Here is a 27910-nt window from a genome sequence, read left to right on the forward strand (position 1 = left end):
TACTCCGCCTAGGCTGCACTGTCAAGCGCAGATCCACTGAGCGCAGCGCAAGCTAGCAAGACAGAAGCTAAGCTCGTTGCAACATGGCAAATTGAACCTCCCCAATCCTCATTCAGATCTGGCCTTTGGAACTATTTTGGTCTTCATGTGACGTATGACCCTGAAGGTAAGCTCGTCATGGACAAAAGTAAAACAGTATGTCGGATGTGCCAAGCAATGCTCAATTACATTGGTGGGAACTAGTGCGTTAGCGCAGTTTGCTCGTTAACGTGTTGACGCCGTCCAGCCCCACGCAAGGGGCGATCCGCGGTAGCTCGTTAACGGAGATTTGCCGTGTTGTGGCGTTAATGTCAATGTCAGCTTGCGTGCTTGTTGTTTTTGTCTGCTTCCACTTGTCTTTGCACTAGGGTGATGTTGGTGTAAATGTGCAGTCATATTTGTTGTGTTCCCACTAGTGCTGTAAGCGTTAATCTGAAATGACATTAACGCCATAACGCGGCAAATCTCCGTTAATGAGTTACCGTGGATCGCCCCGTGTGTGGGGCTGGACGGCGTCAACACGTTAACGAGCAAACTGCGCTGACGCACTAGTTCCCACCAATGTAACTGAGCATTGCTTAGCACATCCGACATACTGTTTTACTTTTGTCCATGGCGCTTACCATCAGGGTCATGCTTCACATGAAAACCAAGATAGTTCCAAACGCCAGATCTGAATGAGGGCAGGGGAGCTTCAATTTCGGGTAGCGTTGAGGCAGCTGCCATGTTGCAACGAGCTTAGCTTCTGTCTTGCGCTGCGCTCAGTGGATCTGCACTCGACAGTGCAGCCTAGGCGGAGTAGTCGAACGCAGATTCACTGAGCGCTCAACACAGACAGCATCATCAGAAGAAAAGTTGATAAAATAAATAAAAAATTTTGTATTGTTCGATACATATGCATACCGAACCGAAAGCACTGTATCGAACGGTTCAATATCGATACGAGTATTGTTGCACTCCTAATATGTGTATATACATACATATATATATATATATATATATATATATATATATATATATATATATATATATATATATACACTTAATCACTGTGTTTTAGGATTGTTAGTCAGTTTTTGCTCTCATGGCTTCTAAAGTGCAAGCAAAGAAACGACATGCAGGCAGTCACGCCCTCAAGTGTCGAACAAGAGTTTGGAGGTCACGACTTTATCAGCTATGACAGACACACCTCACATTCATCAGATTTAAAGCCTTACAGAAAGAAAGACGTGAGGTGTGTCATCCCAGGTATTAACAGAAATCTGCCCTTTGGCACAGCTCCATTCTCACTAGATTGATGAACACTTCTAATGCCCCAAGGTGTCTGCAGAATGGATGTGCATTGATCTCAGTGCACTCTGTCTGTGGGCAATACAGTACAGGGTTTGTGTGTGTGTGTGTGTATGTGTGTGTGTTCTCATTTATGGTTTGTTACCAGGCAATACTGAGACAGAGTTGATGTACGTGACTATATTTCTGTATAAAATGTTACAGAAGTGCCATTGCCCAGCAGCAGAAAGAGCAGAGCAGAGCTGTGTCACCTTGGGCTTGAGACCAAATTCACTGCTGCATCATGGGAGCAAAAAAACAAAAAAACTTTGGACGGAGGGCAAAACCCCCCCAAACAAACAAATGGAGCAGCTTTTTCTGTCCTCTCTATCTTTCTCTCTTTCTCAGTCTCTTACAAAGATAAAGGGTTAAAGAGATGTTCAGCTACATTCATTATATTCTTCCGGTTAATGGCTAACAGTAAGTCACCAAGGACCATTAATAGTTAAAGAGGACTATCTACTTACAGCAGAAATTTCCTCATCCTAATACTGGAGAAGGGATTACTACATAAAATGACACCTTGGCACCACACCAACTCCAAGTCATATTTTTTTTAATCTTTTTTTTTGTTTTTTTTGCAAAGCTACAATAACAGTCATATCTACCATCACATAAATAGTTTACCAACAATAAGCAGAGTGCCTATTCAGCCTACAGCAGTCTGCAAGCTTGGACGTTGGATGACTCAATCTTCCACAGCGAGTGTCGACTTGGAGGTGACCTGCACTGCTAGGGTGAACTCAGCACACGCAAGGAAAAGTCTGGGAGGGCTGCTCGTTTTATGAAAGCCCTACTTAACATGCCGTGGAGACTCTTCTGCGTGTTAAACTGGAAATGACAGCGCTGTTTTACATTGCTTGAGAAAGAGCGTGAGGATCATGTGGCAGTGGGCACACTGTCAGTGGCTCTGCCTGAGTGAATCACCCCTTGAGGTGAGATGTTTAGTGCCCACACTCTTACTGAAACTTTGCCTTTTGGAAATGACTCCCAGCAGCAAAAGACACAGCTGTTCGAAGCTCTTCATCGGCAGCGTGCAGCACGGCCCGCAGTAACTTTGACGCCCCACAGAGGACTTGTTTTTATAGTTTTGTCAGTTTATATGTTACAAATGGTGGCTCATACTGAGTGCTAGATGGTCGTGATGTCTTTTTATCAGTCTACAGCCATCAGTTACTTACAGTAGATTTATTTTTTTGCATGAAGGAAACCATCAACACCTATTCAGTGCTGGTCGCTGCTTTGTGAATACTTTTTTGAACATCAGAAGCCTTGCTGGTTGTTTTTCCACCTTGCTTTGCTCAAAGGTAGTTGAACCATTTGCTCAATAGGTGTTTTGACATTTTCAAGCCTTAAAAGATACAGGCAAAGCTGGTCACCATCGAGACAAGCCTGAATACACCCGCTGCCCCACCCCTCCAGTGATTGAGGGTAGGGGAAGCAACTCGTGGCTAAGAGCTCAAGAGGAAATGCAGATGGGCTTCCCATTTTTGTCATACTGGTACACCAGCATCTTGATGCAGTGGGAGTTGGCTGGTGAGATCCAGGGACTGCTTGTGATGGAGAAGTTGTGGCTGGCGTAGAATGGCGGCGGCTGCTTCCGGCAGTGGACCAAGGCTCGCAGCACATTGGCCGCCATGCTCCGGAAACGCTTGCTGATGAAGCAGTAGAGGAAGAAGTTGATCCCGGTGTTGAGCAGTGCTAGCATGTTTGCCAGATCCGTGAGTACATGGAGCAGACGGCTGGCAGTTTGTGATGCCGGGGGAGACGAGTAGAAGTGGTAGAGGATCACGAGGGTGCGCGGTGCCCACAGAACAGCAAAAATGGAGGTGATGGCGAGGAGGATGGCGGTGGTCTTGCCGGTTGAATAACCACGCAGACGGAAACAGCTACGGCGTCTGCGCAGCTTACGCACAATGACGGCATTAAGGGAAAAGAAGACCGTGCAGGGTAGGAGGTACACGGTGGCACAGTGGGCCCACACAAGGACGTGCTGGGCCACCGTTCTTTTGTCGCCCTCTTCTCCTCCTCCTTCTCCTTCTCTTCCGCCCCCTCCTCGATCACTACTACCCAGTCCAGGAAGGCTGTGCCAAAACTCAGGCCACCAGTAGTAGGGAGCTGCAGAGACCAAGCATCCAACGTAGACGGCGAATATCACTCTGCGTGTGCGGGCTGGGTAGGAGACCGTGTGGTAGCGCAGAGGGTGACAAACAGCGATGTAACGATCAATGGTAAGAGGCACGGTGATCCAGATGGAGGTGTGGATGGAGGAAAACTCCAGCACCTGAACTGCGTTATTTAATGACGGAGGCAGCGGCGCTGCCAAAATAAAATCCTCCAATATAAAGTCAACAAAAACAATGAGGAACAGAACGAGGATGTCGGCGGCTGCCAGAGCCAGGAGATAATTGTAGGAGGACTTCTGACGACGCAGCACCAGCTGGGACAGGATTACCACAGTCAGGATGTTAGCTAGGAGGAGGTGGGAGGGGGATGCGGACAGGTGATTGAAAGAAGATAGAGGAAATAGGGAAATGATGAGGAAGGAAAAAGTATGATGAGATCGGGAAAAGGTATGGGCATGGATTAGGGCAGGGAGAAAACAGAGAAATTGAGTGTTAGTGAGCAGATAATTGAAAGCGCTAGCAATAAACAAGACAGCAACAGAGAGGGAGTTGATAGTGATATGTCGATCGCGAATGAAATGGCTCTTAGAGCCAGATCTTTGACGTGAACAACGCGAGACCTGGCTCCTTATCGCGAGCCGTGGTTTTTTTTTTCTTTCTCGCACCCTCTCTCGCACTTTTTTCCGCTTTGTGCTTTGCACTGGGAAGAGGGGGGAGTGGCGATAGTTACACTCGCAGTAGCACAGGAACAGAGCGGGAGGGAGAGACAGAGAAAGAGAGCCAGGGACAACATCACATTAGAATGGTATAGTAATCATCCACAACTATTTTCAGTTGCAGATGATAAAGGATTCAGAAAGTTTATTCATGCAGGTCCATATGACAGAGATTATGCATGTTCTTTTTGTTTTCATATTTTAATTTATTTAATTGTGTTGTGGTTTGCAGTGTTTTGTGTGGTTTCACTTTAAATTGGTTTAAAAGGAAAAAGCTGAAAATTTAAATAGTTAAAAGTTGAAATGTGAATAATTGGGTTTGTATTATATGATTTATTTATTACATTTTATGTGGAGTGAATAAATAAAAGTATATTTACGGTGACCCCTAGAGACAAAGCACGTACAAACTTCAAAACACGTAAAAACTCCAAAACACGTACAAAAGACAACAGAAGTGCTCCAGGATGCTAGGCGCAGTGTTGAGCTTTTGTTACCTAGTGGTTACCTAGTGAATATATATGAGTGCTTGTGTATAAATACACAAAAATTACACGTATGCTTTCAGTTGTGTAATTTAAGTGATCTAGGTAGCTCTGTTTTGGAAGTTCAGTTAAAGCTAGAAATGTGTTTTGGAGTTTGTACGTGCTTTGTCTCTAGGGGCCACCGCATATATTTACATATAAACATATATAAATAAAACCACTTTTCGGAGCCGAAAGAGCCGGCTCTTTTTAGTGAGCCGAGCCGAAAGAGTCGGTTCTCTAAAAAGAGCTGGAAATCCCATCACTAGGAGTTGATAGCAATAGAGATACTGCAGACAGGTAGGTGCTAACACAAGCTCAACACAAAAAGCAGACACCAAAATTAGGAGGCTAGAAAATTTAAACTGAGCAAAAAAGAAAGCACATCAACAGCACCACCTAAAAGCAGGTGTAAAAGCATGCCGAGTGAACTCTGTGCCCTGTGACATTTTCTTGCAGTTTCAGTCCACAGTATCCACAGGTTTCTGTAAGAGCGTACGTAGGCTGCCATGACAGACCACTACTTCCGTTGTCCGGTTTTATACTTCCGGTTACTCAAAGCGAGACCCAGCGTTCAGTCGTTGCTAACAACAAAATCAGTTACTTTGTGCGGTAATAAGTGGCTTTACCTGTTCGAAGATGAGCTCGGGTTCAACGTGTGCTGTCGTCGGCTGCCACAATAATTCAAGAAAACTGAAAAATGCATTAGAAACATTTTGCCTTGAGCATCAACAACTTAGAAAGGCCTGTCCGTGCCCACCGCCCTACGCACTGCACTCTATGCCGCGGAAGGAGGATCGGAAACTGGCGTGGCTGGCAGCTTTAAGACTCAAACACCCTCCAAAGAGAGTTTATGTTTGCTCCTTTCATTTTATCGATAAAAAGCCCACAGAGCTACACCCCGACCCGGAGCTTTATCTGGGCTATGACCGACCCCCACCGAAGAAAAGAAGAAGGCTCACTCGGACCACTTTGAGTGTGACAGCTTCCAGTAATACGAACAAAAACACAGAATCTGTACCCGGTAAGTGAAAGTGTAAATGTGGTTTGCCACCGTTTCGCATTTTAAACACGCAATTCTTTACTTTTACTAAATAATAGCCTATGGTGAATGGCGTTAGTATCAGCACTAGCTGGTTATTAGCAGCAAAGTCTAAATTTTAACGAAAGTTTATAATAATAATAATAATGCCAAAAGATTAGCTCCAAGGGCTGTAAAAGTCTTAGGTTTGTGTTTATAAAGAACATGTTTTTTCAAGTCGAGAAAACTCAAGTAAAAAAGTTAAAGGCAACCTTTGCAAAAATACCAACAGTTGTGACTTTTTTTAGAATGTAAAATAAAATCTAATCACATTAATTGAATAAAATTGTGACAAATTTTTAGGGGACTTAGGAACATTTTATGTTGACATTTATGATTTTGCATTTGTGTGAAAAAATGTAGAATGAGAAATTTCACTCAAATATAATAAGCTAAGTGACACTTTACAGTTTCTCTTATGCTAACAGTTTGACTGTACATCTGATCATATTTTTGTCTTATTCAGACTCCACAGTGTTACGTTCAGTGGAATTAGACCAGGCCAGCATCTCCACACAACCCCCTGAGCCACATCTGCACTCAGTCCACACACAGTGGGAGGATCCTTCGCAACAAGACCATCAATACTGCAACAGGTCTCGCAGAAAAGATGTGCAGGATAAGATGACTCAGTGTGATGAAGTTGCATATTTCATTCTTCAAAATGATGCAGACGCTTTGCTGTACACTGGGATAGCCTTAGAAACATTTAACACACTTGTGTCGACACTGGAAGGATATGACAACAATGAATTTACCATGCCTGTCCGAGATCAAGTCCTCATGACACTTATGAAATTAAAGAGTAACCGTGTAATAGGTGACCTAAGCCGCCAGTTTCATATATCACAAAGCATGGCCAGCAAGATCATCTCACACTGGTTAGACAAGCTGGAGGAAGTTCTCCGACCATTAATTCCATGGCTGCCAAAAGAAACTATTCAAGCAACTATGCCTGAAGCCTTCAAGAAGAACTTTCCAAATAGTACATGCATTATAGACTGCAGTGAGACCCTTTTACAGAAACCCAGAAATCTGGGCTCAAGAGGGGAATCATACAGCCATTATTATTCACACAACACAGTCAAATATTTGGTTGCTGTTGCACCATGTGGACTAATCATGTTTGTGTCTGCGGCATATGGCGGCCGATGTAGTGACAAATTTATCACAATGGACTCTGGAATATTAACATACCTAAAACCTGGTGATGAAGTCATGGCAGATAGAGGTTTTACAATTAAAGACTTACTCTTTGAGAGAAAAGTTAGATTAGTAATACCCGCTTTCACAAAAAAACGTAGACCGCTAACTGAGGAACAGGTAACATACACACGTCGGATTGCAAATGTAAGAATCCATGTTGAAAGAGCAATCAGACGCTTGAAAGTCTACAAAATACTTTCACAAATTGTTCCTATAAGCATGGCTCCTAAAGTAGACAAGATACTGAGAATATGTGCTGCTCTAGTGAACTTAAGAGAGGATCTCATTCGTGATACACAATAATTGTGTATGTTATGAACAATTGTGGACTCGGGGATATTAAGATGGTTACTCAGGACATAAAGTTGCGTAGTGTAATGTAATTATTTTAAAATTTGATGTACATATATGTAGAGAGTAAAGAATTCCAGGTCTCACTTTTTTATCTTGTGTTCTAGATGAAAGGTTATGTGATACAGTGTGTGTGTGCGTATGTATGTATGTATGTATGTGTATATATAAAACAATTGCAATCAATCAATTGAACAATTATTACTTTTTTATTCAACCACAATGTGATAAATTTCTTAAATGAAAAAAAAAATGTTTTTCTCAAATCTACAATAATTAGTTGTGCATTCTTGACATTTTTTTGTGTTGGAAGATTACAGAAATACAGAACTATTCACAACATTTAATGTTGTCAGTTTGTCATTCATTTCCCACCATATGTTACAACTACGTACATTTTAGTTGTATTGAAATATTTAACAGATTTCATATTGAATGTCTCCTTTCATTCACAAGACAGAGACCAAACTCTGCAGACATGTTGGTGTCTGACTGTCCCATTTATAGTTGTAACATGTATTAAAGCTTGCCCATTATCTTCAAGTATCTCTCATTTAACTGAAACCGTCCTGCTGCATACTCCTCTACAAGTCGAGGTAAGAAATATGAGAAGTAAAACCCTCTCAAGCGTTTTACTTGTTCCTTTACAAATGCTTCATCATATTGCACTGTAAATGAAACATGCTCAGTAGGTGTCCAGATCACAAGTGTGGCAGTCTTGAGCCCTGTGCAAAACATTGTAAGTTGCACTTGCATGTAATAGCCTCTGCTGCCAGTTTTCTGCAGCTGCAGTTCTCCATCTACCAGTTTGATATCGCTGCATTTCTGGGTAAGCTGCTCCGTGAGTGAAGGATAAGTCTGCACAGGACATTTTATTTCTAGAAGCACATCTGAGTCAATGACCCCGTCAGGACTCGCAGAGAGCCATGGCTCCTGGATGCTGATAACACTACCCATGTGAAGGATGTTCATACCCTGTTCTTTCAGCTGATGACAAGCTTTAACTTCATTTTCTTTACCATAGTTTGTTTCATAATTCCCACGAAAGGAAGGGTACATGTGCTCAGATAAAAATTTGTCATTTTTTGTGGTGGCACGTACTGGAACTTTTTTAGCAGAGCTTGCTGTAAGTCTGATTTTCCTGCAGTTGTGCCACAAATCAGATGCACTTTGCTCTTTTGTTTCTTCTTGTAATTGTTCTGCTTGCTCTTCAGAAACTTGAATGTATGCCTGGTAGAATGCCCTGCATGGATTACAGCTTAGTTTGTAACTGTGTGCTTGGTGTGGCTGAAAAAATTGCTCATCAACTTTACTGTTGCGGTGAGGACCTGCAGATGGCGAGGCATTGTAACACTTTCCAATTAATGTGTTCTTGAGGAGGAAAAGTGGCTTCACTGGTGCTTTGCTAACACTGTCAATAAAGTCTTGATGTGTAAGGTGATATGGTGTGTTAGGGAGAGATTGTGTCACTGCAGTCCGGGAGTTCACATCGTACTGCTGCTCTGCCCTGTGATGTCTGAAGTTTATCTGGCTTAGACGTTTAGGTTCAAGGTTCTTTGCTGTCCCTGCATTCCACCTGCGCTGCTCGTCTGTACACGCAAGCCCTGTCTTTCCACTGATCGCAGCATTCTGCACCTGTAACAAACATTAATAGTTTTTTCTCACTGTCAATACTCAAGATTTAACATAACGAGGAAGTTTACACTAACAAAAGCAGTACACGGTTGGTGTCCTGCATGTTATAGATATGACCCTGGGTCAATACACCTGAATCATATCCAAAACAGATATAAACACTGGCAAAGTCACCCATATTATCCATTTCATATTAATAGTCAGTTACTTTTTGATGCAGAAATATACATCCACAGTCTAATTTTTTTCAAAGTAGTGTGTGTGTACAAATATACATATATATAAACAAACATGTATTATACTACTCTGTGTCACTTCTTATAACTATAGTTTTTCTTGTCTTGTAAATTTGACCTTAATGTTCAGTCTTTTATTTTTTTTATATTTTATCTTCATGTGATTGTACAGCATACAGCCCACACAAAGTTAACGAGTGGCTTTCACATGTAAACAGTGCTCCACGTAATACTTGGCTAGATGGCAGTAGCGTGACTCCTTAATCACAGCCTTTGACCAGTCCAGTGTTTCTGTTTCAGTGATTTAAACATTGTGATATCCAGATAAGTGATATACCTTCCACAGAATAGCAGCCGCATGGCTACATGATCTCCCTAATCCGGCGATACAGGAACAGCCGACTGTCTCCACTACTCCACTTTCTCTTAGCATTGCCCATGCTAAGTGTTTCGCTTGATTAATACTCTGGCTCGGCTCTACAGCTGCTTTAAGAAAAATAAAGTCGCCTTGTTTGTTGAGCAGTACTTTATCAATTTTGTTGCTGTGCAGGTAATTATACGCCTAGTTGCTCTTGTAATTACGTAATTCCTCGCCATCAACGCCTTCGGAAAATACAAGGTAATTAATAATGTCGATGTAGCTAACATCGGGCCATAGTTTCATGTCATCTACCCACTCCGTGAGAAGTGACGGGTGAGGCACTGCAACTGAACTGTCCTAGCTGCTTTTTAAAACATCGTTACTGTGTATCCACCTTCGATGTGTTGCCATTTACTCCAGGTAAAACAAACTGCAGTGAGAGAAATCTTTATCAACAGTGAAGGTGTAACCCCGCAACTGTCAACAACAGCGCAAGCGGAAGTAAAAAACCGGCTTCCGCTATGAATCGGGGTAATGGCGCGAAATCAGAAATACTGTGGATACAAAAATATTCAATTCTGTCATTATTCCCAGACAGTGTTTTCCATGTTCAAACAGCTCCTATTCTGTAAACCTTCTCTAGTTTATTGATCCCCTTCATCTACACCTGCTGTGTGATTCCAGCAGCACCTGCCTGTGCCTTTGGCCAAATTGTTATCTGCAATAAAGAGCGAACCCACAACAAAAACAGGAGGGCAGCGTGCAGCATCGCAGCCTTGGCAATTTGCTGAGTTCACTACTATGTGCCATCCTGCTGCCGGCAATTTCGGTCCTAAAACAAAGCACAAGGGCACCCCATCTCTCCATTTGCCTCTGTTTTCGATTTTTATTCCATGTGCCCAGCAAGCTCCATAATAACTTCTCATCCAGCCTGCCAAGTTTCTCTCCCAGCTGATTTATTACGCATTTGTTTTACAGGTAAATACCCAAGATGGAGTGCAAAAAGGCCTGAATGTGATTTAGCTCACGACTGCATTTAGTCTGACTGCTGTGCATCTGAGAGGCACCAGCACAGCTTTCTGGCTCTCACGTGGACCTGCACATCCCATTTCTCCAATCAGTGCAAATTGCACATTGCTCCCAAGATAGTCCCATCACGTCAGCAAGGTTTATAGGCCTCACTCAAACCCTTCCCAAACTTCGAGGGCACAGCACACAAAATGCATGCTTGGCTTACTCTGTAATATGAATGGAAGTAAAGACTGAGACAAAGACTAAAATCAGTGAAATGAATCATCAGCATTGCTGGTACATTTTAAAATTGAAAACATTTCATCACCGCGAGTGCGAGGAAGGAGGGTACTTAATTTGACAGTTCAGTACACATCGTTTAATTGATTAACTGCTCATTCCTGTTTGTCTAATAAAATCTAATTGGGGACCTATGCTTCCACTTATTTTTTGTTACTTCTGTGAGGTGGCCTCCATGTGCTGGTGTAGCGGGTGCAGTGCCTAGCCTCAAAGGTATTGATCAAAGCTGAATTCAAATGAGACCTTCTGGGATGCTACGTGTCTGTAGATCTGACATGGTCCCTGGGTCTTGGAGGAGTATTCTTGGATCCTTTTGTTTTGAGCATAATTCATACTCAGATTTTATCCTGTGTTACTTTTGAAAATTAGGCTTTCTGTGTTGTTTATATCTGTATTTTATGTCTTACTAACAAAAAACCTGCCCTACGGATGGTTTTTGCCAAGTCTGTGGAACTTTTTCACGTCATTTATATATGAAAAGACATGTTGTTCTTGAATGAATAATCTTTGCAAGCTATATCTTCACTGTATAAGAAAAAGCAATTACAATTACAGGCCCTATTAGCATTACTGTTTGATAAACATTTACAGATATGAATGAGAACACATGATACTTGACTAAAAATTGCTTAGCAAATTGTACAACATGCATGTAATGTAGATGTAATGGCACAGCTCATTTTGAGATCAGCTACTACACGTAATCATACGTCTATAATTAATCTCTTCATCCTGGTATTCTATGGCAAATGCCAATGGGGCTCCATGGCAGTGAGTACAGGGCCCTCAGCCCACTCATGTAGTCGGTTTCTGATTGCTTGGTTAGCCTACTGGTGTGGTGGGAGACACAGCAAACCTGGCAACGGAATTTATTGATGTGCCGTCCTGGTGGAGTTGGACTACCTGCATAAGCTCTGTAGGGACCAGGTATCGCCTCATGCAACCAGCAGTGACACTAACCCTAGCCAAATGCAAAACTATTGAAAGAACAGTCAGAAAAGATGACAAGGGAGAAAAAATGGGAGCAGCCTCCGCTTATTTGTGTTTTTTCATTCCTGTTGTTTCATTGTTGCCCCTCTACTGCACCCGTTGGTAATTTAATTAGCACCAACGCATCTGAAACGAATCCACTCTGCTAGTTGACCGACTAGGCAGATATTACAGAAGGTTAACAGAATTGATGCTATACTGTGATTTAAGTGTCCCTTAATTTTTTTGTGCAGTGTATTTCACCATCAACACAGCCTATTATGACACTGATCAATAGTGCCACAGATTAGATACAGGACTGGGAGGAGATCCCCCTAAGACCCAACCCAGCATCACCTCAGAGACATGCCCAGATGTTGTGCATATAGATAGATGGGTGGCTAATCCAACCCTCAAAGGGATGAGGATTATGACTTTCACTGTTACGCCTACACAATGTATGTCAGTAAAAAGTTTTAGCTTGAATACTTTGTTCATCACGATACAATGTGAGCTTTAGGTTTTCTCTTGCTTTTTCTTTTAGGCATCAAATAGTGTAATTTTTTGTGATCTGTAGACTTACTTCAACAAATCTGACTTAAACTCAATGCAAAACAAATTTGTGATATTCTTGAGGTCTTCTCAACCGGCTCAATGCATTTCTCTTGAAATATTTACTGTTTATTTCTACACATTTTTCAGTATTAGTTTGCTAACAGTTATCTTCTGCTTGCTTAATTGGTGCATTGCTACCTGTGGTTGTTGTTGTTTTTAAATACACCAGTGCCACCAACTACACACTAGAAGAATAGATTGCAAGCATCAGTAGGGCTGCTTATCAACTAAATGGGTTTCTAAGTGAAAAATGGACTTTCTCCTAAAAACTGTGCTGCATAATGCTCAGGATACCTTTAATGGACTCTGGCTATCAACTTTCATAACCAAGGTTATCTATCTTCCTGAAACGCTGATGCTGACATTTTGAAAATAAACGTTATTTTTCCCTGAAAGCGATGATCCGTGAATTCTGTTTGCTACCACTTTATTTGAAGGTGTGTCACCCTGAGCCATGGGATGAGTCTTTTTTGATGTTTATGGTCGATGTCAGTGAGTGTTTTTAGGTCATTTATGTTATTTTAAACTAATACCAAAATGGTTTGAGACATCAATGTTATGATAACATGACATTACCAAAGATTAGGTTACTGTACAACCGGGGTTTCATGCCTTGTTCAACCTGCACCGCTGTAGCTGAGGTCAAAGAAAACATTCAAGGCACTTCAAGTAAAGTCTTACCTTCTGTTCTGATAATATTCAGTGAAGGCAGCCATTTATTTAATGCATTTGAACCTTTTTTTGTCCTCACAGGAACGTAAGTGCAGTGTGAAATTCAGAGACACGTTTTGAGTCACTTGTTTCCAGTTTATCCAGAGATTTCTATTTCATGCTCTATTAGTTCAATAACCTAACTAACGATAAAATATACACAACATTGCATGTGTGCTTTGCTGTTGCTGCATAACCCTCTTTAAGTCAAACCTGCCGGAGACACGTAAACATTACACTTTACACAACAGCTTCACAGACATCAAAGCACTCAGTGGCAGTCACAGTCCACACAGTGTGTCTGTGTGTGTGTATGTTCTGTGATCCTTGTGCCTCCCTCTGCAGTAAAAGATCTGGGATTGGATTAAATATGGCAGCTTGAAGTCTGGTACATCACACTTCACAGCCTCTGCCACTGTCAACTGATTAGAAATTACAAAGCCAGCTCTGGATAACGACTAAAGTTGTGTGGAGGATGTGCAGCAGACGACACAAACGCACATAGAAATGCATGTGCGGCTCCACAAATGTGCATAAAAAACACACAGATCGTTAGGGAAGCACCAATTCATTAACGATCTATCAATAACCACAAATGAGATGTCAAAGCTGCTCACAACACCCAACAACTTAACAAATATCAGTCACATCACAATTGCACAGCTCACTATCCTCTCCATAGCTGAGTTGCTTTCGTCTTAAATCTTGTCTGACTGTGTCATCGATTCTTTGAGTTTAAAGCTGCTTGTTGTTGTTTTTGATTTTAATTTTGGTAGATTACAGATTACACAACTCAAATCAAACAGTAAGAGATGTGGTACTTAATCGTTTGTGCTATGAGGTGTATATTAACCCCAAATGAGAGACAGTATAGCGATTTTGTGTCATGTGAAGGTGTTTTAATCTTTTCCCTTTGATTTGACAAAACTTTAATAACAAAAAAACCCTTGATTTTCTTTTTATTTGACTGTTGGCAGTTGATTTGGGTAACAGGGGTCAAGTTTGGTTGGTTGCTCCCAGTTACTGAGCACAGTGTCGTTGCTGTTTGCAGGACATTAAGTCAAAGTCAGCGCATTGATTTTTAGACCAAAAAAACATTTGGATCTTGGTAATCGGCTAACTGAGTTACTGTCTGAAGGAAAAATGTCATGTCCTTCTTCTGGCTTCTTAAACGTATGGCTTTGCTATATTTTTTTGTCATTCATAGCATTTTGAATACATGTGGGTTGGGATTATTGATCAGATAAATTTTACTTTAGGTTAACAAGCCAACAATGCTCAGGGTCTAGGAGATGTCACTGGGGTCATACTGACATAAAAGTATACTTAGTGACACCATGATTTTATTTATATGTAGGCTAATTGCTTTTTGTTTCGCTTCCTTACTCAGTGTATCATTGTCTTTTGTACTTGTCTAGTCACATGACTCTTAAGTACTTTTACTTTATTATTACGGTCATCACATCATCTTTTTTCCAACTCAGAAATGGCTTTATTTGGATGAGAGGACATTAGTAATCTGCATCCATAACTGTATGAGGACTCAAAATTTCACTCACTGGGCTGTACTATACAGCAAGCTATACCTCAACTGACAACAGCTAACGGCTTAAGATGACCGCATTGGTAGCACTGTTAACCATCGCTGTGAGTCCATCGCCATTACAGTGGTTCTGAGGGCTTGCCAGACAGTATTTTCCTTAGTGATAAGCCTCATGACTCAGACAAAACCTCCATATCTGAGCTGATATAGGAATTGAAAACATGGGAATTGGAAGCAAAGAAATCATTGAGTTGTTTTCAAAGTTTTCACCAGAAATTAATTATTTTTCAAGCTATATAATCTGGTAATTTCTGAGCTTCTGCGCTAATACAGTATAATAATGGATTGGATTTATATAGCGCTTTTCAAGGCACCCAAAGCGCTTTACAATACCACTATTCATTCACTCTCACATTCATACACTGGTGGAGGCAGCTACAGTTGTAGCCACAGCTGCCCTGGGGCAGACTGACAGAAGGGAGGCTGCCATATCGCGCCATCGGCCCCTCTGGCCAACACCAGTAGGCAAGTAGGGTAAAGTGTCTTGCCCAGGGACACAACGACCAGGACAGAGAGCCCAGGGATCGAACCGGCGACCTTCCGGTTACAGATGCGATTCCCAACCCCCTGAGCCACGGTCGCCCAGGGGGCAGAAAAAATCCACTCCTGTCTTCAACCTACCACTACTGCAAGGTTACAAAAATTGAGAGTTGCATGACCCTGAAAAAACAACACTGAAGTCTGGCTTGTGCTCTTGTGCTGCCATTCGTGAAGGTGACAACAGTGTGAATAATGAACTCTTTAGTCACAGCCCCCTGTAGTAATGTATAATGTTAATCCTGCAATTTAACCAGACAGCAGCTGGTGAGTGTTTTTAATCAGTGTGTTCCATGCAAACTATGGGGAACATCAGGAATCTGCTACCGAGCAAAGCAATCACAAGGATGTTTTCATGAAGCAGTCAAGGAATGCACGATTTTTCCTTAGCGACTGGTGGTTGCCAGGGAGTCACTGACCAATCTGTAGACCTGTGTAACTGGGGCTTAAGCAATCCATTTCCTGGGTACTGTCATCAGTCACTGGGAAATGATTGGTCTTTTTTTCCCACTTGATGCTATCAGACCTAGGGGAAATGTGGACCAGCAGCAAGTGGCACACAGGCTAGAGAGCACTGCGTAGCTAATTATAAAAAACTGGATTAATAGAGAGGACACCAAAGTTAGCGTCTTGCTCATTTATTTCTGGGCTACCATTCATTCACTCAACCTATACACACAGTACAAGTCACATTAAACCAAGCATTCTTCAAATAGTTACAGAATGCAAACTTTAAAAAGCAAAAAACGCAATAATTCAAAATAATTTTACTTATTCAAATACTCATAACTTAAAAAAAACACAAAACCCGGCTGAAGGATAACTTACAGCATAACTCAAATAGCTCATTTAATGTTCACACAACATTCCCACAACATTCGCGCCATATACGCTATTACTCTTGAACGTATTGTTACCAGAGCGTAAATACAACATGGCGGCAGACGACTGCGAATGCCATGCTCATCAAATCACAGGCTTTCCCCTTAACTCATGTACTCCCTACTGTCTGGTTAACACTAGAACAAACTCTACAACACATTTTCTGAATTTGCAGATTGCTTCTATCACAACGCACACCTGTATGACTGGGGCCTTATCTACCTGACCATATACCGTCACCATGATTGTCATGCAATCAAATAAATGAATGAGATAGCATGATGTGGTTAGCGATCATGTGTCTGTAAAACCTCTATAGACACCAAAACAGTTTTTTTCTTTTACTGTGAAACCTTGGAGTCATTTTTGACCAGGACATGTCCTTCAACGCACATATTAAACAAATATGTAAGACTGCTTTCTTCCATTTGTGCAACATCTCTAAAATTAGAAATATCCTGTCTCAGAGTGACGCTGAAAAACTAGTTCATGCATTCATTACTTCCAGGCTAGACTACTGTAATTCATTATTATCAGGATGTCCTAAAAACTCGCTGAAAAGCCTTCAGCTAATCCAAAATGCTGCAGCAAGAGTCCTGACAGGGACTAGAAAGAGAGAGCATATTTCTCCTGTTTTGGCTTCCCTTCATTGGCTTCCTGTTAAATCCAGAATTGAATTCAAAATCCTGCTCCTCACATACAAGGTCTTAAATAATCAGGCCCCATCTTATCTTAATGACCTTGTAGTACCATATCACCCTATTAGAGCACTTCGCTCTCCCACTGCAGGCCTACTTGTTGTTCCTAGAGTATTTAAAAGTAGAATGGGAGGGAGAGCCTTCAGTTTTCAGGCCCCTCTTCTGTGGAACCAGCTTCCAGTTTGGATTCGGGAGACAGACACTATCTCTACTTTTAAGATTAGGCTTAAAACTTTCCTTTTTGCTAAAGCATATAGTTAGGGCTGGACCAGGTGACCTTGAATCCTCCCTTAGTTATGCTGCAATAGACGTAGGCTGCCGGGGATTCCCATGATCAATCAATCAATCAAAGCTTTATTCGTCACATGCAGGTTGCCCTGCAGTGAAATGGGACCCCCCCCCCCCCGACCTTACACATATAGCACAAACATTACATGGGGATACAGGTCGGAGATTGGTAGAATCAGAGAAAAAAAACATTGAAATGTACACTACAGTGGGGAAAGTACAAGAGGAAAAAAAGAGACCCCTACTCATGCTGTGCTTCCATGGTAGGACAGCATGAGAACAGGAAACACAAAAAACTCCTCTGCACAAAGAGCACATAAATGTCCACAGCACAACATTATGAAGACATGACAAGCTACAGGGGTGGGTGGGGGGTGAGGAGCAGTGTTGGTCAAGTTACTTGAAAAAAGTAATCAGTAACTAATTACTGATTACTCCCCCCAAAAAGTAATCCCGTTACTTTACTGATTACTTATTTTCAAAAGTAATTAATTACTTAGTTACTTAGTTACTTAGTTACTTTTAAAAAACACGATTTACAACCTGAAGAGGTGATAAAGTGATAGATCTTTCAGCCCAATTCTACTTTTTCTACATAATCCATCATACAAAATGTAATCAAATGGAAAAGTCTCTTTTTTTAACTTGTTTTATCAGTTTTAATCTTTTAACTTTATGCATCAAGCAAAACATTTAATTATATGCAACATTCTCTGACTTGAATAAATTAGTTTAACATTTAAACCTATTTTCTACACATTCCAGCACATAAAATAAAATATTTTTTGTGTTTTCACTCACTCTTTCAAACAGATGCAAGTAAAACACAGCAGAAAATAAATAAAGTCAAAGACTCAGCGGTCCTTTTGCTCTATTTTCACCTGTAAAGCAGGAGCAGGGTAGGCGGAGGGTTACCCTGGTGTAGGTGTGCTGCGGTCAGTTGAAGAATCCGCGCGAGTGTCTCTGTGAGTTTCCCATCACGTCGCAGCTACTCGGTGCTTGCTCGGAAGTTTAGGGGTTTTTTTCGCTGTAAAAAGAAGTTTTCTTCCCACGCACGATGGACGCTAATGTTTTTGTCACTTTTTATGGAATCAAACTCAAAGTAAGGTCAGTACTTCCACACTTTAAACGCTGCACGCTCATACTCTCTCCCGCACTCGATATATTATCCATTGTTGATCTGCACACAGCTGCTGTCACCAACGTCGCACTTGCTTACGTCACTGTCATGAGACATTCTCGCAAAAAAAATCACGGTTTTAGTAACGCAGTAACGCAGCGTTCCTACGGGAAAGTAACGGTAATCTAATTACCGATTTTGCAATAGTAATCCCTTACTTTACTCGTTACTTGAAAAAAGTAATCAGATTACAGTAACGCGTTACAAGTAACGCGTTACTGCCCATCTCTGGTGAGGAGTAATCCGAAGCGAACACAGCATTGATGCTGGTTGTACTGATGCATTGAGTTTTTCCTTTCCAGTCACCTTTCTCACTCACTATGTGTTAATAGAGCTCTCTGCATTGAATCATATCTGTTATTAACCTCTGTCTCTCTTCCACAGCATGTCTTTTATCCTGTTTTCCTTCTCTCACCCCAACCGGTCGCAGGAGATGGCCCCACCCCTCCCTGAGCCTGGTTCTGCCAGAGGTTTCTTCCTGTTAAAAGGGAGTTTTTCCTTCCCACTGTCGCCAAAGTGCTTGCTCATAGGGGGTCATATGATTGTTGGGTTTTTCTCTGTATCTACTGTACTATATAAAGCGCCTTGAGGCGACTTTTGTTGTGATTTGGCGCTATATAAATAAAATTGAATTGAAATTGAATTGAAATATAAATACTCTATTTTCACTTCGGTGAAGCTGGACATTTTGATTGGTGTTTATGGGGACTGGTTCGCTCTTAGAGCCTCAAGCGGTGATTTAAGGAACTGCAGTTTTTGGTACGTGCAGCTTTCTTCATTTTTCAACACTATAGCCTCTTTTCTACTACTCGACTTGACTTGATGGGTATTTTAGGGTATTATACAGGTATTTTGGTAAACATAGCTTCTATTCTACGTGTTTGGGGAACATGAACAGCATTTTGGATCACTGAAAACTAAGTTTTTGAAAGAATTCCAGCCATGGTAATAATTTACATGCGTTTATATGTGAACAGGGAAAACCGAGATTTTGTTCTGCAACGTCTAAAGTGTCACACTGTGTGCCATACTATTGTTTGCGGCTTTCGATTGGCCGATATTTCTTCACAGTTTGGGTTCTATGTTTCTGTTGACAGCACCAGAGATATTGTAAATAAATTTTAAAAATCCCTATTTGAAAAATATATGCTCCTTTCACATTATTTTTTTTTAAAACTAATTTGGGATTTTCTTTTATTATTGTAGGGTCTCACAAAATAAAGCACCTTAAGGCAACTGTTGTGATTTGGCCCTATATAAATGGACAGTGTTGGGGGAGTAACAGAATATATGTATTTAAAAAACTAAATATGAGTAACTGTATCCATCACAGTTACTGTTTAAATAGGTGATAATTAGAATACAGTTACTTTGTTGAAATAAATGGATTACACGGCGGTCTTTTCCTGTTTCATATGTCTCTCTCTAATTTTGGTAATTCCACGCTGGTGGAAACCCAAACAAAACACACAATAAGAGGCTTTAATGTAAGCGTCCTGTTGGTGGCGTCAGTTACACAATAGACCTGAAGCCACCACAACAGAGCCAGCAGTGCACGGGCAGGAATGCATTTCTTACTTAGAAATTCTGACACCACTTCACATTTAAAGAAGAAAAGGATGGGCGAAATCTGACTGTGCAATGCAAACTCTGTTGCCGCAACTAAGCTGCTCTCAGCATCAAAAGACTCCACCTCCAACCTAAAGAAGCATCTGCTTGTAAGTTCTTTAAAAAAAAACAAAAAAAACTAACGTTAGCCTACTGCAACTAACTTGTTTTAGTTGTGGTAGCTACCTGGGTTATGTGCCACTTCAGTATCTCGATGTACTATTGCTGTGTGATTTATTACTATTACTGAAGGCTACTCGCCACCAACCTAACATTGTTAGCTGGTGCTAGCTGGGGTTAGTTCATAGACAGCAGACTGTTAGACTTGATGGATAGCATTAACAACGTGCTAGCTGCAGATAATCATGTGCACTTCTGAAAGCAGACAGAAAGAAAACATATTACTGATACAGAATTAGTTTTCTATACGAGATCACTGCAAAAAGTGCAGCCTTACCGAATGTCCACCCTACTCTTACTCATTTTATATTGAGATTTAAAAATCTAGTTGGTATTGGTATGGCGAGTAAGCTTCAGTCATAGTAATAAATCACACAGCAATTGTACATTCATGTAGTTGTAAAAAGCGTGACAATATATTAAGTAATCCAAAGTATTCAGAATACTTTGCTCACATTAAGTAACTTAACAGAATACGTTACAAGTATTCTGTACTCTGTAGTGGAATAGATTTTAAAAGTAACCTTCCCAACACTGTAAATAGATTTGAGTAGAATAGTGGGGTTAGTTTAAGTGTGAATATGAGTGTCATTGTTGTCTGTCTGTGATAAGGAAAAGCAGAAGAGGATGGATGAATTAGTTTGTCTTATCACTGCATTTTTATGGGAAAAGTTTATTGCTAACTTTGTGCTGTCTTCCAGATGGAGATCCATTACAAATCAAACACATAATAGACGTCACCTTCAATCCATTGCCTCACGTTCTCTATTGTACCTCTGCCCATCCGTTTTCCTGTCTGTGTACATACTGCTGAACAGAGGGGGAGTGACATAAAATGGAAACAGTGAGGTGTTGACTGTCACAGGCTGGGTATTATTCTGTTTGGGCTCCCCAGCGAGGCAGGGCACTCTACAAACAAACAAAGGGGATCTGTTGAGAGCTTGACATTTCCATTTAGCCTGAGCCACCCTGCACTGGGTTGCCTATTCATTTCAATTGACTCCTGCTCTTTCCGTCGTCTCTGGAGCGGGGGTAGATCTGCTCGGCATTCAGGTGGTATGGGGTGGCACATGCGGGGCTCGTCTCAGCAGGAACAGGGGAAGCCGAGGTGCAGAGAGGTACACCGTGCGCGCACAGAAAGGCACATGCGACAGAAAAACATTCACCATCCTTTCCTTTTTTTTTCTTTGTGGGAGAAAAAAATAAGCATCTCCATCCAAGAGGAAATTAGAATAACCTGTTGGACGGATAATCGGCTGTTTTGTGTCTGTCTACTTTTGATTGTGTGTGTTTGCACGGGTGATTACTTTGGTGATCTGTATGCCTTTATGCATGTCTCAGCTCCCCCCGCTGTGCCCCTAATATAACGAGGGACAGGGCCATTGACGTTATTTAGCAGGAAAAGGGAAGGCAGAGTGTGCTCCCTGAGGTGTGTAACGAGGCTGACTCATCCCACCACTAAAGGGACGTGTTCAGCCGGGCTGTCGACAAATGACACAGCACAGTTTAACCCCTCACAACAGCAAGTATAACATAGAGACAGAGAGACTGACACGTTCTTATACAACTGTCATCAAGTTTTCTCACGGGCCCCATGTAAAGCAGAAACAATATTGTAAAACGGAAATTATGATCTAAAAAAAGAGAAGCATTGCATCATTGCAATTAGGGAATTTTTCTCCCCTTTATAATCTTGGAGGAAATCGAGGTCAAGCTTTAATGGCTTTTCCGGAGCCTAATAAGAATAGGGTGAAGTGTGATCTGAGGAAGGTGGCAGGTGAGTGAGCAGGGACAGAGACAGACAGACAGAGAGGTATCGAGGACGGGCGGCAGGAGGAAAGGAAGCAAGGCGAGAGACGGAGAGTGGGTGAATATCAAAAGCTTGCTTCAAAGGTCACAGCACTTTGTTCCTGATGACCAGCATTTCCCTTTTGTCTATCTCTAAGTGTCAGACTGGACATGAAGGGTGGCGATTCCTTAATTTCTCCAAACCAAAAAACAGGGGTGCGTCCCCACTACAAAGCAGTGAAAAGCAAACAGGGAAGATAAAAAATGATGGTTTTCTTTTTTACAAAGCATTCATTTGCATTCAGTATGGGATTTAAATGCAGTGACAGTCAACCTGATTCCTGATGTGTGAGGTGAGTGCTAACAGAGGATTTCAGAAGAAGCCCAAAGGAGAAATAAATTCAATAACATAAAGCTAACAATGAGAAAAATCAGAGAAGGGGAGACGGAGATGTGTACGGAAACTGAATATTTAAGTTTAATGGGCATATTAAGAGAAAATAAGCCCTCTCCCTATGTGCTGCTAATGGTATTGATGTGACTGCAGTGCTTTGCTGCCTGCTCACCTTAACAGCCATTCATTTTACAGACAGGCCACAGTGAGTCAAGGTTTGGGCACGACTGTCCTCACATCAAAGCTAAGGCTGCCGCCGGTGATAAGGTGCAGGTATTGTGCACTGAATGACAAAGACCTGCTATTAATTTTTTAAGGATTAGTCAACTAAATCAGCAATTGTAATGTTCACCTAAGGAAAATGTAGCACGTGTAATTGAGTGTGATGTGTGAAAAGAAAGAAAAGGAGCACATTTGATAATAGATGTGAGGAGGGAAGAAGGGGAAACAGATAGAAGATCAGGAATGTTAATCATTAAAAGTCATCTAATTAGCCATAGATTTATATGTTACTGCTGTCCAAAGAATCCAAACGACTTACACATACCGAGTTTGCTGTATTCTCTGCAGCCGTGACAGCATTTTGCTGCCTACTGGTCAAATAAAGTCAGTTCTTGTCACAGCACATCTCTGATTTATTGCCTCAAGCAACACCTCCCTCCTCTCTAGCCTCCTCTGTTCTCCTGTGCCATCTCTGGCCCATCTCTCCCATAACAAGCTCTCACTCTCCCCCTATCTTTCTCTGCTTTCGTAAATCAGTACTTGAAATCTGCTCATGCTTCAGGATATACCCTCACATCCATTTCCTTTGCATGCCCCACCTATTTTAAAAAAACATCTTTAGAGTGATTGGATTTTTATCAACAAGTTACCAACCCACTACAGACGTCCCGCTGCTGGTGCATATTGACAGATCAATAGCTCAAACTGAAAATCGATGGAGGTCCGTCTCTTCATTATCCTAAACAGCGGCTGACACTGGCCCCTTACACTGCAACATGGAGGCAGGGGTTGTTAGTGCTGAACCTTCCCAACCTTTCCCCCCCTGCGTGGATGCAAAGGTGTGAGTGGGAGGAGACACCTGAACACAGTCACACTTGTGAGGAGCTTTGAGGAGCGGCGAGGTACCATGCAGAAATGTGAGCACACATATGTTTGTGCACAGGGAGTCAGGGAGGAATCCCATGGGAGCTTTACAGCAAGCGACTGAAAACAACACATGTGATTCTCTTTTCCCACAATGTTGAAAGTAAAGCATCAAAAAGAGCATCATTTTCTGGTCTCCCACTGAAACGGCTGAAGTGCTTTTTCTTTTTACTGAGATAACAGTCTCAGTCTTCCCAAGGTCAAAAATGTGCTACATTCTTTGACAGTGTGCAGACTTGGAGTTGAATTGCTCTACCAGAACATTTATTCAGCTACTGAACATCACAACCATTTTAAGATGCTTTACTCAAGCGTGCAAAGGAGACCTGCTGTGCTAATTTCCAACTCTATATTTTTAAGTGGCATGGCGCAAGTCGCAATTCAGAATAATCTTTACATGTCTTGTGCAGACACTTTGTTCTTATCCTGACTTTCTTCTAATTCCTTCTTACTGTAGGATTCATGCTTCAGCAGGAAATCTATGGCATAGCTCCATGGTGACTGCAAACCTCTCTGAAACCTTATGCTGTAACCTATGGCATAACCTTATGACCACCTCCTGTGCATTTACTTTTTCACTGCAGTTTTTTAAAATGTATCCGTTAGAGAATAACAATCACCATCTCCATATAAGGAATAATAATCTAATATAATGAGCATAAGGGCTCAAAAATGTCAGCACATGATTTTTGCGTCATGTCTATTTCTTTTATAGCTTAAAGCACATTTAAATAACAGAAGTTGGCCTAGAGTGCTTTATAGACAGGCACGTTTATATTCTGACACTCCCAAAAAATAGATTCAAAATACATGAAAAGCTGTGTTTTGTTGTGTTAACTATACACTGTATAAAGTAAAGATCATAGTGATTTAGTGTTTTTTTTAAACGTGTGTTCAATTTGCAAACTGCAAATAATGATTCATCTCATAAGTCGGGACACACTGATCTGCCTGATCTGCTATTATGGATACTGATATCAGTAATGGTATCAGCAATACTGTCCCTGTTTTTACTTGGTATCTGCTCGATACCAAAACTTGCACAGCACTAAGACTTACATAGGTTACATCGTAGGCTCTGCACCGATTCGCCGGAGAAGTCTAAATCAGGCCTTATTGGCTACCAAAATATTTGAAAACCAAGAACACTTACTGTTACATAGATACGCAGATGCTGTGCTGTGTTGTAGACTGTCTTGTATGGAGTATAATGGGCCGATGTGTAGAATAGCTTTATCTCAACGGGGACAGTGTATCATGAGTTCACTGGATTGTGCGTTACTCCATTATTCAAGCCCAAACACTGTGCTTGTTTTGGTAAAATTATCTTTTATGACTAATTAAATGAAGTTTTAATTGTTAATTATTGGAGGCAATAGAGTTTAATTTAATCTCCTTAGCGGCTTTGTGCCCTGCTGCATTATCTCGGGGCGCAGACATTTCATTAACGCGTTTTGCGTGTTTAATTCAGATGCAGAAGTCTTCAGGCTACGCAAAATGGCTTCTGTTTGCAGAAAGGGCTGATGAATCACCAGGGGAAGTAGGATTTAAAATGTGTAGGTACAGGTCAGTAAACAGCTCCATAAACAACAAATTGTGTTTGAGAAATGTTGGACTGTGTTGGCCCAGACATTAGGGGGACCCTCTCTCGAGGACCCGCTTGTCACACAGCATTGTTCATTAGCTGATGGCTTCCCACTCCACAATTTTTGTTTCACCGGCGAATGCTCTGAGACATGCTGTACTTCACCTCTATAATTCCATCATGTCAAAGGAAGAGCCAGAGAAACGATGCCTTCATTGTACTGCTTGCTATGCCACCACACGTCTGCTCTGTCTCAAGCAGTGTGCTGTAGTGAGTGGAGAACGAAAGAGAGCGGGTTAGCGATTAATTAAAAATGTGGCAATTCGTTTCAGCTCTGTCGTCTGTAGCACCCCGAGTCGGGGCTCAGAGGTGCTACTTCAGCCAGCTCGGCTGTTATTAATCTCTCCCTCTCTATTAGTGCTCTGATCTTTCTCTCCTAACTCCACTTTTCTTCTTCTTCTGGGTGTCCGCATCTTCCATTTTTTTGACTTGCTCCCAATTCATCTCCTTTTCTTATCGCCTTCTTCCCACCTTGCTGTGACCCCTGTCTGCCCGCCGCACTGCAGGTCAAAGTCTGTCTGCACGGATGCGATGCTGCCTCGCTAAACCTCATTTCAGTTAACTAATGAATCACTGGCTGACGATCAAATTAACAGCCTCCTTTCCTTCCTATGTGTCTAATATGTGTGGTTCTGCAGGTCACGCTGCTACTACTCACACATGCTGCGCTCATGAAACATTCATGATTCAGCTTGAGTGGAACGAGCTGTGTCATAATGATTGAATAAGTCGAACCTGCTGCCGCAAAGTATCAGCCCGCTGCACTCAACTCAGCCATTAATTCAGACGACTATTGTAGGATTGCCTTACACTCTCAGGTTATTGTTACTCAGTGATTAAACAACCAGCTTCAATCCAATTTGTAAAGACGACTCAGCAGCAGAATCAAATACAATTTCGGCAGAAAACGACAGCTAAGTAAATTGCTTGCTCTGCCATCCAGGGGAAACAATTAAGCGAGGTTTGATCAGAAAGAACGACTTTTACTTTTACAAGACAGCAAATCTCTGGAGCGACTGCAGTCTTGGCACGCGAGAGCTTTTCACTTTGCAATGCAGATCTGTTTTGAACCAGCACAGCTTAGCTTGTTGATAACATCTCACTCCCTTTATCAAGGAAAGAGGTTCGGCGATAAAGAAGATGTGTTAATCGCGAGGATTAGCATGAATAAGGCATCAGAAGTCAGTGTTGCTGTTCACCAAAGTGAGTCCACGTCATGTCAGAACTCCCAATAAATCAGATCATAAAATTGAGGTTAATTAGTGTAACCTCCAAATTATGTTTTACACTCTTTAATCCCAGATTGAGTTCAGTTTTTGGGTAAAAGCAGACAGTCCACTGGGTCTTCACCTAATCTCTTATTAGGCTTCAGCACTTTTCCTCTTTCATCTGACCTCCAGGTTTTCTGTCTGTGTCTCAGGCTGTCTCTGTTACACACACACACACCTCACTTTGCCTCCCTGTGTGAGATTAGGTCAGTGCTCATAGATCACGCATTGGGATGGAGACAGTAAATGGGTCTGACAGTGTCTGTGAATGGACTAATCATTCAATGGTATAGACACGACAAGGCAGTGTCATTAATTCAGGTCATAGAGAAGAGACATGTAACACACACATACACATCCCAGAGGTTAACCCATGAGTCCCACAATTTGTCATGCAAACATACATATGCCAGCTCCAGATTAATAAAAAAGATGTCATCTCTTAGTTTGAGATCAAATGTCTGGGAAATATTGGAAGAGAGTAATTTCACTTATCAGTATGTCGCTCCCTATTATCCCTGAATCTTTCCAAGTAAGAGGCAAAAGCATAAGAAACTCCAAATGGACACAAGCACAGACACATACATGCTTAGTGCATGTGCACCCACAAGTGTTGGCCACAAGGTCAGGCTGATGAATCAACAGTATGTGTGCATGAAGTGACACTCGGGAGCAGCTGTGCACGACACACTCACTTAGTCCTGCAGGTAAGTGCACAACAAATCAAGATGCAACACTGCACGCCACCAAAGCCAGACTGTCATCAAAAAACGTGAGCAAATTAACACAGAATAAGGCATGCAGGTGAAAGAATACACTCATGTGCACGTCTCTTACCTGGTAGGCCAAGACAGAGCAGGACACTATAATAGATGACGGGTAGTGGTCCGAGAGGGCATCCCTGGGCAGCTTCAGAGGGATTCTGCCCTGTGCTCCAGGTGCTCCCGTTTGGGGGAAAAACAGGGAAGTGGCTGTGCTCCATGGCCTCTTCCTGGTCCTCTTCCTCAGCTGAGCTCAGTGTCAAGAAGCGTGCTGGCCACGAGATCGAACCGCCTGGAAGCCGGTTTTGGGGAGAGGGTGCTCTGTCCTTGGGTGCCAATCAGCATGGGTGTGTGTACGTGTGCGTTTGGCAAGACCGCAAGGTTGAGTGAGTGAGTGAGAAGGAGGGAGGAATGGGAAGAGATGGAGGAGAGCGAGATAGGCAGCAGACGGGGGAGATGCGAGGGATGATATGTGTTAGTAGGTGACGGAAAAAGGAAGGTGGCGAGAGGAGCTGAGAGGGAGGCGTGAAGAGGTGAGTGTGAAGGTAGAAGTGGAGAGGGGAGGATGCTGCCTGAGTGTGTGAGCGAGGGGAATGAGAGCGAGTCGGGAGCGCAGCGGGGAGGAGGAGAGAGGGAGGGCAAAGAAGAGGGAAAGAGAAAGGGCAGAAAGAGAGGGAGGGAGAGACGGAGACTGAGAGTGGAGGCAGCAAGCGGGATGAGGA

At 42.0% G+C, this 27910-nt stretch overlaps 1 protein-coding gene and 1 long non-coding RNA gene across 2 annotated transcripts; both read right to left on the bottom strand.

The window, feature by feature from the left end:
- Nucleotides 1–1100: 1100 nt before the first annotated feature.
- gpr139 (G protein-coupled receptor 139) lies at nucleotides 1101–27763 on the bottom strand. Its single transcript, XM_085454183.1, has 2 exons — nucleotides 27265–27763; nucleotides 1101–3840 (listed from the first exon to the last, which is right to left on the bottom strand). Exons 1-2 carry the CDS (start codon nucleotides 27407–27409, stop codon nucleotides 2828–2830), a joined length of 1158 nt encoding a protein of 385 aa, XP_085310309.1. The 5' UTR covers nucleotides 27410–27763; the 3' UTR covers nucleotides 1101–2827.
- LOC146711354 (uncharacterized) lies at nucleotides 7563–9798 on the bottom strand. The gene is made up of 2 exons (XR_014920145.1): nucleotides 9581–9798; nucleotides 7563–9007 (listed from the first exon to the last, which is right to left on the bottom strand). It is a non-coding gene; the product is annotated as an uncharacterized LOC146711354 (long non-coding RNA).
- Nucleotides 27764–27910: the final 147 nt, after the last annotated feature.

This window comes from Copadichromis virginalis, linkage group LG4 (assembly GCF_057382275.1).
Source record: "Copadichromis virginalis isolate Kocher_CV1m ecotype Utaka linkage group LG4, C_Virginalis_male_GT1.1, whole genome shotgun sequence".
Taxonomy (NCBI): domain Eukaryota; kingdom Metazoa; phylum Chordata; class Actinopteri; order Cichliformes; family Cichlidae; genus Copadichromis; species Copadichromis virginalis.

Coding starts and splice junctions, on each gene's coding strand:
- gpr139 (XM_085454183.1), bottom strand. CDS start 27,409: ATGGAGCACAGCCACTTCCCTGTTTTTCCCCCAAACGGGAGCACCTGG. Junction 3,841..27,264: donor GCTCTGTCTTGGCCTACCAG/GTAAGAGACGTG, acceptor ACCTCCTCCTAG/CTAACATCCTGACTGTGGTA.